This window comes from Canis lupus, chromosome 7, assembly GCF_011100685.1.
Source record: "Canis lupus familiaris isolate Mischka breed German Shepherd chromosome 7, alternate assembly UU_Cfam_GSD_1.0, whole genome shotgun sequence".
In the NCBI taxonomy this organism is placed as follows: Eukaryota; Metazoa; Chordata; class Mammalia; order Carnivora; family Canidae; genus Canis; species Canis lupus.
Genome location: NC_049228.1, coordinates 24,313,633 through 24,331,131, shown reverse-complemented (window position 1 = coordinate 24,331,131; position 17,499 = coordinate 24,313,633). Strand labels below are relative to the sequence as shown.

Genomic DNA, 17,499 nt, shown 5'->3' with positions numbered 1-17,499 from the left:
AGAGACACAGGGAGAGGGAGAAGCAGGCTCCATTCAGGGAGCCCGATGTGGGACTTGATCCCAGGTCTCCCAAGACCACACCCCAGGCCTACAGCGGCGGTAAACCGCTAAGCCACTGGGGCTGCCCTATTATGGTCCCTTTTCATGTTACTTTGTCTTCCTCAGTATACTTAATTTTATAGAATGGGTAAAGTAAACCCAACTCAACTTTGTGAGGCTTGAGTAATAAAAAATATGTTAAGTGCTTAACCTAGTACAATGACATGCATTGTGTGCTCAATAAAAGGAGGTGGTCACAGTGGTTGTGATTTGTGTTAACCCCATTTTAAAAAAATAAATAATTAAAGCTCTGAGTAAGAGGTTTAAGTGATTTGCTTCTAAAATTATGTAGCTAGTATTTACCAGAGAAGAACCTCAAATGCAAGCTTATTTAGCCCTAAGCTACCCTAAATATAATATTGAAGAGAAACTCGATTGCTTAAATATTCTTGAAGCAAATGATTTTTCCTTATCTATCTATCTATCATCTATCTGTCTATCTATTTAAAGTGGGCTCCATACTGGGTGTGGAGGCCAACGTGAAACTTGAACCCACGACCCTGAGATCAAGACCTGAACTGAGATCAAGAATCAGACTCTTAACCAACTGAGCCACCCAGGCACCCCAATTTTTCCCTTTTTACAACTTGATTGTGTCCTTACAGCCAAACTGTTTATATAATAGATTCTTGAGATATTCTGGAACATTAAAAATAGTCCTTCCTGATCTTACAAATTTATTCTCCCCTAAAGTTTATTTATAAGTTGGTTGTTTGAAACACAGAATGGATATTCCCTTAGAAACTGGTGATTATATTCTTAGGCCAGTCCATTAAAAGCCTCTTCAGCCTGCGCCCCACTCCCTTAGCACTTGATGTTTTAATTCAGTGGTTTTTAAACAGACAATACAGTATAGCAGAATTGCCTAAGCTTTGTAAAATTAGAGGTGCCTGATCATACCTTAGACCTTTCAATTAGAATCCTGAGGTGAATATGCTGACTCCATCCCAGCAGAAGGAATAGCGCGCCCATCCTGAGATAAGTCAGAATATGTGCAGAAGGAAGTAAAAGAAGTCCAGGATGGCTATGGCTATGGTAGAACCTGGTGAGCCTGGGACGCCCGGGTGGCTCAGCGGTTGAGCATCTGCCTTCAGCCCAGGGTGTGATCCTGGGATCCCAGATTGAGTCCTCCATCGGGCTCCCTGCAAGGAGCCTGCTGCTTGTGTGTCTGCCTCTCTCTCTCTATGTCTCTCATGAATAAATAAATAAATCTTTAAAAAGAAAAAGAACCTAGTGAGCCCTAAACTCTTTTCATTATGCATTCCTATCAGTAAAAGCAATTTAAGCACATACTTCCAATATATGTACTTTCATTTTTAAATACATTAATGTATACTTTAATAAAATACACACAAAAATAGACATTTGAAAAAGATAAGGTTAAAAAATAGAACTAGAGGGGTACCCAGGTGGCTCAGTGAGTTAATAAGCACCCAATTCTTGATTTTGGCTCAGGCCATGATCTCAGGGTCCTGGGATCTAGCCCTGCATCAGGCTCCTTTCTCAGGGATGAGTCTGCTTTTCTCTCTGCCCTTCCCCTTTCCCTTGTGCTTATACTCTTTGTCTCTCAAATAAATAAATAAAATATTTTTAAAAACTAGAAATTCTGATAATTGCCTTTTGCATCTATTTGGATCCTTTCGTGTACTTCTTGGGATGGGTGAACCCCATTTTTACAAAATGGAGGCATAGAGAATGAGGGAGGAATAGTAGATAGAGACCAGATCCGATAGGACAAGCAGAGTTATGTCAAGTATTTCTCTCTCTATCCTAAATGCAACAGGAAGCAATTGAAAAATTTAGGAAGAGGAATGATAAGAGATTTGCATTCTGAAAAAACATTGCCCTATGGAAAAAAAGTTTTGGAGTAGAGCAAGGACAGATACAGAGAGATCATTTTGGAGCTTATTGCAGTGATGGGAGGGGATTATGGCTTAAATTTGGTTGGGGTCAACAGGATTCAAAAGAAGACAAGCAAGGAGACATGAATGATTTCATGGTCCTCGGTGGGGGTAGGAGTCACCTGTGGGTTTCTCACTTGAGCATCTGGATGGAAAATGAACAGTGGGAGAACTGGCTGGAGTTAGGCAGTGGGTGATGAGTCCAAATTTAAAATGTCTCCTATGTGAAATATCTAAAAGATGATATCAGGTTAACAGGTGAATAGGTAGGTTGAGCTCAGTAGAAGTCCTGGGCTGGAAATTGTAAAATAGGAATTGTCAAGATATAGATAGTAAAGAAATTACTCCACCTCCAGATATTATTTATTGGTAGGAAAGCCCAAGCACAATACCAAGGAGTTCTAAAAAAGAAAAGTATACAAGATTAGATTCATAGGACTGGAAATGAGGAATTAGAAATGAACAGATAAGCAGTTTCTGTCAAATGCCACAGTTTCTTAAATTTGCTACAGCATTAGGAACAGACAGCATATATTAGAATGTGGTAAAGAAAGTTGAAATAGATATTTCATAAACTTTCATAGATATTTTGATAAGCATACCACATTCAGGAGTGAGCCATGAATATTGGAAAGTGACTCACATCATACAATTATTCATTAATGAGTCCAGGAACCTGTCATGGGTGTGTGCACCATTAGGCTTGAGTAATTGGAAAGCTGAACATGCCAGATGAGATGAATTCAGGAAGAGAACACCTAGTCATTTGATGTCTATAAGCCTACAAGAGAGAAGTACTTTCCTTGTCCCCATGCCCTTAAACCATTCCTTACTAGAATACAACTTGCCAGAGGTGGGGGGTAGAAGATGGGTGAAATAGGTAAAGGGGGTCACAGGGTACAAACTTAAAGTTATAAAATAAATAAGTCCTTAGGGAAATAATGTACAGCATGGTGGCTGTAGTTAATAATGCTGCATTGCACATTTGAAACTTGCTAAGAGAGTAGATCTTATGAGTTACAAAAATACTTTCTCTAACTTAACTAGACTTATTTGAGATGATCATTTTGCAATGTATACAAATACTGAATCATATCATACACGTGAAGCTAATATAAGGTTATATGTCACCTATGCCTCAATAAAAAAGAATACAATTAATCATCATTTATAGGTTCTTATGGTCTCTGAAGTTTTTTCCCCCCTAATCTCATGGGGTAAAATATCATTGACTATGTTCCGCCTCCTCCTAGTGCTAAAAGCTTAGAAAGAGTCAAAGTAACTTCTTTTGCTGAACACTGTGAAGAAGATTAAGTGAAGCCTACAACCCCAGATCACCAAGAAATGTCATACCATAGTTGTCTGTTTCTTCTCTAATGATTAAATGGGATCATCTATATTCATCCTAAGAAATTATTTGAAGCAAAAAAAATTATTTGAAGTGAGCAAGAACAGTACATAATTTCTAGAACCTTTGGCTTATTAATTTTTTGGGCACTCAGACTCCTGGCCATCAGGAAAATTTTAAATAGATCTCGGCAGCCTTTTTTTTTTTTTTTTTTAATAGTGATTTACTTTGCCAGCATTTGCATCCATTAATAAATATTTTTGTATCTTTTATTTTTGAAATAGAGAAGCAGACTCATCAAGTTTTAAATAATAGCTCTGACAAGTGACTAGCCCATTGTTAAAATTTAGCACAGGAGAAATGCGATTTTTTAATTGGGCAAGAAAGCTTACATACGCCAGTCTTAATGAAAATTCTCCCATGGAGGTGCTCCTCCCCGTCCCCCAGCAAATTTCTTCTTGCACCTTTTATGAAAATATGTACTGATAGCCTTTTATTGCACATATGAAACTATATGGTAATTAGACGCATATTTGGCACTACATCTAGGTTGTCGGCTTCCTCAGGAGCTTTGCCTTAATTGGTCCCAGGCGGTAGAGCAAAGTGGTCAAAGAGGACAGAAGATAGAGGGAGATGGTGGCCTAGATCCCATTTCTGACTCTGTTTACCAGCTGTATGATCTTGGGAAAGTTGCCTCTCTTCAAGGAGGTTTTCTTATTTGTAAAATCCAAATAATACCTCGCAGAGTTGTTGAGAGGCTTAAATATATAATTTTCTAAATTATAGCCTTAGAAGTGTTAGGGAATTCTTTGACATGCAGGCACTTCGTGTTTCTCTTTGTGCCAATTACTGCTGATCCAAAACAGAACAGAAGGAAGAGGACATCATAATATATGAATGCAGTGCTGAAAACCTCCAGTGCCTGTACTGACAGCACAGCTCAGAGGTTTTCAGCACAAATCCCACTTTTTCTCGAGTGTCTACCCTTCATCCCTTAATGCCTTCCCCTTCCTCCCTATTTGTGTTGTGTGGGCATCCAAACCGTAACGGTGACTGGAGGGCACAACCAACATTTAGTAGGCGCTGTCATAAATGGGCAAAGGATACTAGGGGCTCAGAAATGGGAAGTAGACCCTAATGCAACCCCAGATCATTCCACCCAGAATGCCAGTAATACCCCTACCTTGAGAAACACTAGTCGCTCCTAGATTCTTTTCTCTAGTTAATTTCGAATCCACTTTTCACAACATTGATGCACTCTTCCATAAGACCAACATATGCCAAGAATCCTGCCGTATACGCTGCAGAGTACAGACCAGGTTGAAAATCCTGCACACATCTATTCAACTCTCTGTGCCACTCCCCTCTTTCTGTGTATATATTTCCCTTGTTAATAGAATGGGCAAGCTTCCCATTTGTTAATTCAGAATTAGTTCTGTTATTCCATTAGTTACAATCCAGAGCTTAAGATCTGTGCTGTTTGAAAAGACACCTTAAACGCCTTCATGTATAAAGAATCACATATGATAATCAGGAATCCTAACCACATCATGTATGTAAGAGAAGTATGTTTTATTAAAAATAACTAACACACATGAAATTCAAGTATTAGCAAGGACTACTCAATGTAATAAAAGTAAAAGCGAGGCAGTAAAACTAGGTGTCGCTAGTGAGATAAAGATGGTTAAATTAATCTAAAATTGATATACAACAAAAATTATGTATATACACAAACGTATTTTCATTCTATCAGAGTCATATGTAAAAACAAGACATGTATGCTTTAGATGAAAAGAAGAGAGGGGTGCCTGGGTGGCTCAGTCGGTTAAGCATCTGCCTTCAGTTCAGGTCATGAGGTCTGGGATTGAGCCCCACATTGGGCTCCCTGCTCAGGGGGAACCTGCCTTTCCCTTTACTTTTGCCCCTCCCCCTCCTTGCACTCTCTCTGTCAAATAAATAAATAAAATCTTTAAGAAAAAAACAGAAAAGAAAGAAGAGGGAGAGCATAGGAAAAGAAAGTTGAGCATATTCTTCAGTCTTCCTCTCCCACTTCTCCAGCTGAGGCTGGTATGATGGCATGATGACAGGTGAGAGAAATAATAAAGCAAATAAGCAACTATTGCACTTTCTCCTTTCAAGGTCACTCTCCCACCGCCCCCTTGCCCTTAAGTTCATAAAGCTCTTTTCTATGTATTTCCTGTTAACAGCTGAATAGGACCCACTTTCATCAGTAAATGGCAAGTGACTGCACTGGTGACCAGGACAGGAGTTAATAGAGCCTCCCCAGTGATTTAGTATTATAGCCCAGTGAGGATGAGTGTCAGGGTAATAGATGAAAAAGCCCCCTTGATTTAGTTATGTCCTTCAAACTGCTGCTCGTGGAGTCATTTTAGATCTGAACAGGCATTTTAAAAATGGAATATGATAAAATGCAAGAGAAAATATCAGGAGACATCATACAGATCCTTAGCAAAAATAGTTCAGTTTAAGAAATGCCACAACTGGTTGCCATTGGTGGTAAGGAGGAGAAGGCAGGAAGGGACTCAATGAATCTACACATTGGCTGGGGTGGAGTTGTTTTTATCTACTGCTTACTGCTATTCTGATATTTGTAACGTAAGAACTGACAGTATACAGTTTATTTTATATTGATGTAATTTGCGATTGGTTGTAAAATGCGGTTACTCTTTCAGCAAGAGCTTTTAAGACTTTCAGTGAGTTTTGTTTGTAAACACTTGGTAGTTCAGTTGATAGTTATGATTTATAATATGTTGTTGGACTAGTTTCTTACTGTTACCACAACACAAAACTATAAATTTAGAGGCTTTTTAAAAAAATATTTTATTTATTTATTCATGAGAGACACCGAGAGGCAGAGACATATAGGGAGAGGGAGAAGCAGGCTGCCCCCAGGAAGCCTGAGGTGAGACTCTACCCCAGGACTCCAGGATCAGGACCCGAGCCAAAGGCAGACGCTCAACCACTGAGACACCCAGGTGCCCAAATTTAGAGGCTTTAAAGACTTTGATAAATTTATTATTTTACAGTTCTGTAGGTGAGAAGTCTAACATGGGTTTCATTAGGCTAAAATCAAGGCGTCAGCAGGGCTGCATTCCTTTCTGGAAGGCTCTCCTTGTCTTTTTTAGATTCTAGAGGCTGCCCACATTCCCTTCTTCCTCTGTCTTCAAAGTCAGCAACATAAAATTTATTTGGCTTTTCTGCAACAGTCACATCTCCTCTGACTGAAGTCTGGAAAAGGTCTCCTCTTTTTATGACTCGTAGGATTTCATTGGGCCTACCTAGGAAGTCCAAGATCACTTCCCCATCTCAATGTCCTTAACCTCAATCACATCTACAGAATACAACTTGCCTTGGAAGTTAGCATGTTCATAAGTTCTGGGCATTAGGATGCAGACATCTTTGGTGGGGAGGGGGCATTTTTTGTCTACCATAATTGTGTATATTGACTCTTGCTTCCAAAATATTTTTCTTGTAAAATAAATTTGTGTAAGAAAGTCAATTGATTTAAGGAAAAAAATCATCGATAAAAAGTATTTGGATATGGCAAAAATAATGAAAATAGCACTCACATGACTTAAAGAATATTGGGAAATACACAGGTCCTGACAGCCCAGAGTACAAGCCAGAGAAACAGTGGTCCAACCCATATTCCAGATCATTCTGCCACAACCAGCTGGCTCAGTCCAATGTTCTTAGCATGTGGGTTCACTTTCCTCATCTTGAAGACAGGGATTGTACCAGAAAGACGGTCTCCAAAGGTCCTACATAAATGGTTATATTATGAATTTAAATGTCAGGGTTAAGCATATTGTGAAATAACCAAAATACCATATAATATTTAAAACATTAAAACACTGCTTCTTTTTTTCTTTTTTTTAAAGATTTATTTATTTATTTATTTATTTATTTATTTATTTATTTATTTATTTATTTATTTATTTATTTATTTATGATAGAGAGAGAGAGGCAGAGACAAAGGAGGAAGGAGAAGCAGGCTCCATGCCAGGAGCCCAACGTGGGACTCGATCCTGAGACTCCAGGATCGCGCCCTGGGCCAAAGGCAGGCACCAAACCCCTGAGCCACCCAGGGATCCCCTAAAACACTGCTTCTATTTGAAATGCTTGCTTCCCCAAATGTAGTTGTCAAGTCCAAAATGTCAGGCCTTGGCTAATTATTTAAACGATTGCTATTATACTTATTGGGGATTGTCCTCCCAGAGTTTCTCTATTGGGGTTGTTTTTAAAAAACACCTTTTTGAACTGGTGAATGCTCATTATCAGTTGCACTTATCAAACAATTATGGATTCTTTGAGGATGTTTGCTGAATTTAGCCAAATAGGGGGTATCGGACAGGTAGAAGATGGATGGTGGGTGGAAGAAGTCTCCCAAATTAGGTCAACATTTGAAAGGATTGGTGATTTTCCAAGTGCACACTTCTATTAAAAATGTTTAACTTAAGGGGAGAGATGTCTGTAGTACTTTGAGATAATAAGTTGTTTCAATTCTAGTAATTCTTAATGACTTTCTGTTCTTTTAATTAAAACTACATATTAAAGAAATATTTTATTCCTTTCTGTGCTAAGAAAAATTTTAAGCTCAATAATACATTCCCCAAAATAAAATCAATTTTGTCCTGAAATACAGTTTTAAAAACTGTGATAGTCTATGTTCTTTGATTATCTCATAAATAGCAGTTTCATATCAGCTCACCTTTCTCCTTCCCCCCTCCCCCCCTTTCACTTTGTGCCAATCACAGGTGGATGCTCAATATCACCCCACAGCACAAGATAAATAAGCTTGGAAGGTTTCCTAGCAACATATTGTTCTGGGAACCTGCTCTGTTTCCCTGAACAAGATGAAGCCAAACATCCTAGAATCTCAGCCAGATGGGAAAGGATTAGCTTATTGAGGGTGTTTAATGCATTCTTTTAAAATTTCACATTAAAATGAACCTCTTAACATAAGTAGCAAGATTGACTTTTAAAAGGACACTTTTTACATGAAAAAAATTCTATAATACTTTGAATTTTTAAAATATGATTTTAGAAGATATTCTCTAGAAGCAAGCCTACAATGTGTAATTCAGCCATTGGTGGGTGAATAGGTCCATTTTAGAAACCATGTAGAAATACTTCCACATGGGACTGATGTTCAGACTGGTCCCCACTAGTTCCTGTGTTCAGGTGCAGAAATACGGACGTACTTCTCATCTTGTGGGTAAATGGCTGCAGGAGGAGGCCCCCCATCCCACCCCCCCTTGATCCTGCTCCTAGGATGCCTTAGAAACACCTGTCCCTGCTGAAAACTGAGACTTCTTCCCCTTTTCCTCAGCTCCAGGGCTACTTCGGTGCCAAGGACTTGCTACTTCATCTTAAGAGCCTTTTGGTTTTTGGAGTATAGTAATACATACAGAAAAAAAAGCAGCTAGAGGAAATTGAGGCCCCCTATTAAAGCTCAGAAGAGGGGGCACCAGGGTGGCTCAGTCGGTTAAGCGTCTGCCTTCAGCTCAGGTTATGATCCCAGGTCTGGGGCTTGAGCCCTTGAGCCCCCTGCTCAGCTCTCCCTCTGCTGCTCCCCCTGCTTGTGCTGTGTCTCTCGCAAATAAATAAATAAAATATTTTTTAAGAATTAAAAAAAAATAAAGTCTAGAAGAAATAATGTTGCTGCTATTTTGTTGGTACATGATCACATATATTTTCCTGGTTTATCTGATGATTTTGAGGCCAAAAGTCAGGAGTTGGTGCTTTCCTGCTGTTTGCATTCTGGCTCAGCACGGTGTACTCTTGAAGGTCTCTGGAGATGAAGTAAGAAAAAATGAGTTTCTCATGACAGTATTCAGCAGTGGTTTTGCAATTCAGTTCCACCCTGAAAAATGTCCTTAACTTCTTGTTTCACTGGGGAAACTCCCCCATCAGCCAGAAGGATATTGTCACTCTGTGGTTGTTGAATGATTTTTACTGTCTCAAGTTTGGACTGAGTTTGTGAAACCTCCAGGTTGTGGTGAGAAACAGGTAATTCCAGTACTTGGGAGTGCTCCTGGATGTAAGAGCAGAGGGATTAGAATACAGAGGGGCAGGACCCATGGCATCTTTGCTTTTTATTTAACAAGTTCTCTGGCCAGATTCTAACATATATTGCATGTTTTCTAAATACCGTATCTTGAACTCGACAAGAAACCATCTGCTGTGAGCCTCCTGTGGGCCAACGACTTATCGTGACGACAGTTACTAAGGAGCATCATCAACACATCATCTTCGCCTTCCAGTCCCTGAGAATCCAGCAAAATAACACATCTGTTGTCTTTTTTAAAATTAGATAATTTTTTCCCTTGTTTCAAGTCACTTATTCTAGCACCTGAACATTAAATAAAGATTTTGATGTTGAAAGGAATTATATAATTTTGATTGGCCAAGGAAGGCCTAAAAGTAGGCTTAATCTGTTATATGGAACATAGATGAAAGCATATTAATTTTATTGAATACTTTAAAAAAATTTTCCAGGAACCAGGTAATATTTTAGATACTTGGCCTGCATTACAGCGTTTAATTTTCCTGACAGCCGTTACGAAGCAGAAATTTGTTTGCCTGTTGCTATATAGATGACAAAACTCAGGCTAAGAGAAGTTAAATACTGATTGCTAAGAGGTTTCATAATTAATAATAAAAGAAAAAATAGTAGGCATTCAGACCCTGGTCTATCTAGGGCCAAATAAAATGACCTGTATTCTGTGTTATGCTTATGTGTTTATTTTTAGTATTATAAGTCCTAGTCTTTTTTCAGAAAACAGTAGACTACTGTCTTTGAAAGATGACACAATTTAGTAAGAAATAGATGAGTTGTTTAGATGATTTTCTATTATCTCATACAGCACAACGATTCTGTTATTTATTGGGAGTTTTCAGTGACAGACCTTATTCTCCCTGATGCAATATATTAACTATTTAGAAATATTTCATGTTACTCACTTTTTTTATTTTTATAAAATAATTTTCCTTTTCAACATGGTAGAGGCTACGAATGAATTTTACCAAAAAGTGGTTAGAATTAACCACTGGCAAATACATTTACAAGGAACAGTTATGACATAACAATGTTGCAGAACAGAAATGGACATTTGCAAATAAAGTTTTGTTTATTTACAACACAGCCACTCTCGCTTGCTTATGTATTACTTACAGCAGTGTTTCTGCAATGACAACAGAGTGGAGTGGTTGTGACCTAGACCATGTGGCCCAGCCTAAAATGTACTGTCGAGGCTTTGACAGAAAAAGTTTCCAGACCTATGCTCTTGGATCTATACTGCCCCCCGCCCCTACTTTGAGTTGGGTGTGTGCCATTAGAATACCAGAGACTTAAATTAGGAAACATACCAGGAAATGTTTTCCTGGGGTGCCTGGGTGGCTCAGTGGTTTAGTACTTGCCTTCGGCCCAGGGTGTGATCCTGGCGTTCCAGAATCGAGTCCCACATCGGGCTTCTTGCATGGAGCTTCCTTCTCCCTCTGCCTGTGTCTCTGCCTCTGTGTATGTGTGTGTCTCATGAATAAATAAATGAAATCTTTTTTTTTTTTAAAGGAAATGTTTTCCTACATCATGTCCTTATCTGACATGCTTTTCTTCTAATCCCTGTAGGTACCAACCAAGAAACTGAAGAAATATGAGAAAGAATACCAGACAATGCGAGAGAGTCAGCTGCAGCAGGAAGACCCAATGGATAGATACAAGGTATGAGAGGCCTGGGTCACCCATGAGAGCAGAGTGCCTTCTTCCCTAAAGTAGGAGTAGTGGCAAGTTCCCCTCCCTCTGTTCCTTCTTGATTTAGACGCACTCTGGCCATGATAAATGTCCAGGTATGTTTTCATTTCAGGAAACTCTTGAGTAGCCAACCATAATATTTCTTTTCTTTCAGTTTGTATATTTGTAGGTAACTCCACCTGTTGCATTTATACTTGGAATCTTCATAAGAAGCTGAGAGAAAGAGAGGGAAAAAGAAAGAGAGAAAGTGGCTATCGACTACTTTCAAAAATGAGAAAACAAGTGGCACAGTACTGTGTTAGCTGTGCATGGTCACATCCACAAAGACTTTTAGAAGGTGAATTGTTCCCAGCTTGGCACGAGAATGTTTCAGACTTTCCTCTGTCTGTAGCAACTGTCAAAAATACAAACTCATTTGGAAGGAAAAATAAAACCCACAAAGGTTAATGGAGCACAGTAATGGTGTTTGTCGCAACATTTATTTCCACAAATCTGAGTAACAGTGACATCTCATTATAGTACAGTCCCAGAATCAAGGCTGACTTCAGTTGAATATCTTAGTTAGTTGTAGTATTTTTTAAAAATTGGGCCCCTCTCATCGATAGAGCTCTTCAATGGTAATTAGCAACACTATTCCCATGAAGCAATGTTGGGGAAACACTGATTTCAAACTTACTGTTTTCCAGCTGACATATTGTCTCTCTTGAACATGTTTTAATTCCTCAGATTCCTACAGATGGGTAATGGTTCCCTCCCTTTTCATGTCAGTAACACTGGGATTACAGAGTATTGTAATTTTCACACTGAGCACCACCAATGCCAAAATATGCTGCCAAAAAAAAGTACTGGGGCGCCATTATTAATTTAATCACCCACAGTGGGCAGACTTCCACTTTTGTAACTGTAGTTGCCTTTATGTGGTCAGAGAAATCAACAAGGGCCGCTGTAGCCACAGTACCTCTTGTCTCTGTTGCTGAGCTGAGTGACATGGGAGGCTCCCAGAGGGGCATGGCAGGAGTACATGGATTTTGTAGTCAGAACTGAGTTCAAATACTGGCTTTCCAAGAAAAAAAAACACAGAATTTGTTATCCACATTGAGGGGTTTTAATACCTATCCCATTGTTCAGCATCTTGGCTAGTTATTGAACCTCTTCCTCATCTGTGAAACACATAGTAGCATACACATTTCCTTGAAGGACTTTTGCAAAGATGAGGGATGTTGTGTGGTAGTACCTAGCACATAGTTGGTGTTCAGTAATTGGTTGTTATTAGCCTTATTAGACCTACTGCCTCCAAGTACCCCGATATTACTAAAGTAATATCCCCTCACATGAATCTGTACTCCCAGTCCCTTGCTTATCTTCTCCATATATCTCCCAAGCATTGCTTCCCGATAATCCGACATCAGTATGTTTCTCCCTGTGTTTATAGAACTGGCTAAAGGACTGACAGTAAGATCCCACATACTGCTGTGGTAGGTAACATTAACCCATAAACTACTCACAGAATAAGGTTTGAAGCTGATTTCCACCACCACCACCCCTCAATAAAACTAATTTTAATGTAGCTTACATAGCATGCTGCTTTAGAAAGGCTTGAAGCAGTCATTATAAAATTTTTTTTTAATTTTTTAAAAAAATTTATTTATGATAGTCACACACAGAGAGAGAGAGAGAGGCAGAGACATAGGCAGAGGGAGAAGCAGGCTCCATGCACCGGGAGCCCGACGTGGGATTCGATCCCAGGTCTCCAGGATTGTGCCCTGGGCCAAAGGCAGGCGCTAAACCACTGCGCCACCCAGGGATCCCATAAAATATTTTTAAGGATTTAAAATGAAAAAAAAAAAAAAAAAAAGGATTTAAAATGAAGCCCTCCTACTGCTTATACTATCATTGTAATTTTCTTAGTTGCCATCATTACAAATAAATCTGGGAAGAGTGCTTTAAAAACAGAAGAGAAGGAAACGAAAGACTAAAATTGCATATTTAAAATCAGTCTGGGACTGAGCTTCATACTGTTTCTTAAATCCTTTTCGTATCAAAGTAGATATGTATAAACAGTGCAGTGTATATTATTTTTTAAAGAGTACTTATCACACGCAAGACTTTCAGTGTGTGCACATTTTACTGAGAGACCAAACTAGAATTAAACTTTTTTTTTATTCTGAAAGCAGATACTACTTTTAACTTATGATATTCTCTATAACTCTTTCTTTTGTATTATTATTATTATTAAAGTTTAATTTATTTATTTATTCACGAGACACAGAGAGAGAGAGGCAGAGACATAGGCAGAGGGAGAAGCAGGCCTCCCACTGGGAGCCCCTTGGTCCCGAATCCCAGGATCACACCCCAAGTGGAAGGCAAACGCCCAACCGCTGAGCCACCCAGGTGGCTATTATATTTATATTTTGTGTTATCATAATAGCTTGTCAATACATCTAATATTTCTATACCCTTTTAATAACATTTAGATATTTATATTGGCGATATACTTGGTGAAGTTATGGTTCTCAAATTATAATTACATTTTCAAGGTGACAGTTGACAACATGGTTTTCAGCCATCAATAGATTTGTTCTTTCAGATATTCAACATCCAGTTTAAGAAGCTAATTATAATTACCTTAAAGTAGGAGAGTGTTCTAAGAAATACCTTTTTAGCCTTTTAGCCTCTTCTAAATCTAATCCTGTCAAGAATAAGATCTATGTTCCTGGAATGAGCACTTTATAATTCATAGATTTTGGACTGGGAAGCCAGTTGTGTAAATTCTTAAGAATTACTTGGGAAGGGGGATCCCTGGGTGGCTCAGTGGTCTGCCTTGGGCTCAGGGTGTGATCCCAGGGTCCCGGGGTGGAGTCCTGAATCAGGCTCCCTGTGGGGAGCCTGCTTTGCTCTCTGCCTGTGTCTCTGCCTCTCTCTCTGTGTCTCTCATGAAGAAATAAATAAAATCTTAAAAAAAAAAAAAACCTATTTGCACAGATGTGGGGTAAGCCTTAAAAAGCACACCTAATTAAATTAATTTAGTGAGTCTTCCAAAGCATAATGAAGATTATGTTATTACCTGTTCTAGATGGGCAAATCCTAGAAAGAATCAGGAATGCTTAAACTCTCTTGAGTTTGTGACACAGACAGCATTATACATCATTTCTAATTGAAGTATCTTATCAATGTTTAGTATAATTAAATTTAGAATGTTTAATTTCTTCCATGAGGCTAGAAATAGGAATTCTCTTATCAAAGTGTAATTCAAACAGGAAGAAATAATTACTCTAAGTTTACAAAAAGTTTGTCTTCTACATACTAATTTTTGTAGAGCAGTTAGTTGTTCCTGCACATAATTTAAAATTAAGCTATTTAATTAGACATACCAAAAACAATAAAAAATATTTGAAGTAAAGCTTAATTGGACTTGTATTATTTGCCGTCCTTCCATAGCTAATGAAATAACTTAGACCAGTTATCACATTTTGTTTCTAACTTGTCAAGGGAAAGAAGTTTAAATTTTGCTAAACTTCTTACCTGGAAAAAAAAAAAAAAAGACTTCCATTTTTTCTTACTGTGTGGTGCCTTTCCATACTCAGGAAGTCAAGATAAGTGAATCTATCTTTGAAAAGTGTTTTTCTACCAATGAAAAGAAACTTACATTTTATTAATTTTCCTCATCATGGAGACTGTCATTGGTTTTTGGAAGTATTTATGTTTATGAAATAATGTGCTTTTAATGAATTGTAATAGTCAAGAACATGGTTTCTATCTGCCTGTGATAACTTTGTGATAGACTTCAGAAGGCTGCCACTCTTTTTGAGCATGAATAATCCAAAGCATTCACTGTTTGTAGGATGGTGGAAATTGCAAGCCTCAGCAATATTGAGGAATCTTGAGCAAATTTGCTAAGGGACAGGTGGTTTCTGAAGATGCCTGTTCACTGATTGAGTTATACTTAACGTTTGAGAGAGGTGTACATGTTACGCATATTAAGAATTTCTAAGTTAGTTTATTGATGATCTTCAGAATTCTCCAAGAAGTTTATTCCATTTTTTTGTAAGTTTTGCTTCCTGTAGTATTTCCTAGTAGTATTACTGGGAAATTATGTCACACTAACATGTTTTGACATTATCTGTAACCCGTTTGCTTTCTTAAAAGTTGATTTGTATACTAGAGCAGGGACCTGCAAACTACGGCATGTGGGACAAATCGTTGCACTGCCTGTTTTTGTAAATAAAGTTTTATTGGAACACAGCCACAACCATTGTTTACTTATCATCACCTAGGACTGCTTTTGCACAACAGTGGCAGAGTTTGAGTAGTCCCAACAAAGACCGTATGGTCTGCAAAGCCTAAAATACTCAGTGTCTGGCCATTTACTTTTAAAGTTTGTTGACCCCTGTGCTAGAAAATAATCTAAGACTATTTTTTAAATGCTAGAAGAACTGCAGTCTGGTTTGCCAACTGCCAGTTAGTTATTACTGACAAGAGTTTGTTTTTAGTTTGACATTTAAATTTTAAAAAATTTCTACCAGAGGGATCCCTGGGTGGCGCAGCGGTTTGGCGCCTGCCTTTGGCCCAGGGCGCGATCCTGGAGACCCGGGATCGAATCCCACGTTGGGCTCCCGGTGCATGGAGCCTGCTTCTCCCTCTGCCTGTGTCTCTGCCTCTCTCTCTCTCTCTCTGTGTGACTATCATAAATAAAAAAATTAAAAAAAAAAAAAAAAAAAAAAAAAAAAAAATTTCTACCAGAAAGATAAAATTGGATATGTTGGGTAAAGGAAGAGCTTAAAGTAATTTCAAATATCCAGATTTTTCTCTCTCAAATCTTCATTTGCAGACAATGTAGACATTTAAACATTTCATCTGTAGGCATTTGTCTTTGAATGTCAGAAAACTGTTTGCTGAAATTTGATGATAATTATCAACTCTCTTAAAAGAATTACCCAAACGAAAATATGCGACAGATGAGTGTGTTGTCGCTAATAAAACAGTACTGGGTCTTTTAGGAAAACATTTTCTCCTGACCCTTAAATGTCTTTAAAAACCATGTGCCAAGAATTCATTATAGCTGTAGACGACACACCCCAAAGGCTGAGCTAGAGTTTCTGAAGCTGCCTCCTCCCCTCATCATTTTTTTCCTTTTTGGCATATATTCTTCTGAATGCCAGTTCACATTTCTCTGGTTTCTCATCATGGAGTAAATGACGTTTGTCATCCCTTGTACTGCTTCACCCACACTCCAGCCCTCAGACGCACAGGACAGCTGGAAGCATTCCCCTGCCCAGCAATTTTCATTCTGTTGCCTAAAAATGAACTGTTTTGCAAGATTTCCGACCTCGTCATATAAGGAAGTCCCTTCCCCCCCAGCTGACATAACAACAGTGTAAACAACTCACACCGTAGTTGCTAATAGTTCACGTACAGCATTTCCATCAGCCACGCAGACTGCAAAGGGCAGTGTGGAGAGGGAGGAGTTTAAGTGTTAACTAGTCTTCCTGAGTTGAGACTTGCTCCCTGGCTGCCTCAAGTATACTTTCTTCCAGAGAATGTTTGCCGACATGGAGAGAACTTAAGAGTGAATGACACTCTAGGAAAAACCAAATAGCAAAACAGCAGTAACAAGCGTCTGCTTTGGTTATTGTTTCATGACTGTATTAGTAGGTGTGCGATTTCATTGGATATTCTGTTTTGTTTTTTTTTTTCAATTGTCTTTGTACCTATGATTGAAAACGGTAGTTGGTCTATGACTTTTGAGGAGGTAAGTTATTCATCTGTGTCTGTCTGTGATACCGGCGTCTGTCTGTCTGAAAAAAAATGCAGTATCCTCCTCCCAAAAGTTGCTAACCCAGCTCTCGGGGCGCGCAGCTCCTGTGCCAGCGGGAGGGACTCTGGGGAAAGGGACTCTGCTCTTCGTCCAGGGCTGTCGGCTGTGTGAGATGAAGGGTGCTTGGCCCGGCGCAGTGGGCGCCTTGGGGGCGATGGAAGCAGCGTCTCCTGCGGTCCTTTCGGAGAGGGGCGGGAGGCCGGCTGCCTGGTGTTGGCAGGCTCGGAGCAGCCGGGCACACCTGCGTGTGCAAACCGTGGCACGCGGCTGCCTCTGCACGCACAGGCTGGCGGGCTGACCTTTCAGAGTGAGGCTAATAAGCCCATCCAGATGGAACTTTCTTCTCTGTTCTAGTAGAAAGGTGAACTTTTTCTTGCATCAGTCAGTTCGGTGGGGGAAGTGCAGGGGTCAGTTTTGGCTCCTCCGGGAAAGGCTGCAAAAGCCAACCCAGTAAGAATCCTCACTCGAACCCTTAGCAAGTGGGGGCAGCTTCCCTCGCAGGACCCCCCACCCCGGGGTGGACAGCGGCGCCCCGGCTGCCGGCTCAGGGCCAGGGAGGACG

General features: G+C 39.3%; 1 protein-coding gene across 14 annotated transcripts in view; it reads left to right on the top strand.

Moving 5' to 3' along the window:
* Positions 1-17,499, top strand: part of RABGAP1L (RAB GTPase activating protein 1 like) — a 744,356-nt gene that overhangs the window by 700,063 nt on the left and 26,794 nt on the right. For 10 of the 14 annotated variants that reach the window (XM_038542444.1, XM_038542442.1, XM_038542443.1 and 7 more), the window contains one exon: positions 11,000-11,092. In XM_038542444.1, coding sequence (XP_038398372.1) covers positions 11,000-11,092 — 93 coding nt within the window. Of the gene's footprint in view, positions 1-10,999; positions 11,093-11,276; positions 11,583-16,531; positions 16,872-17,499 lie in introns of those variants that run through there. The other 4 variants (XM_038542445.1, XM_038542455.1, XM_038542456.1 and 1 more) reach the window with 2 other exon arrangements.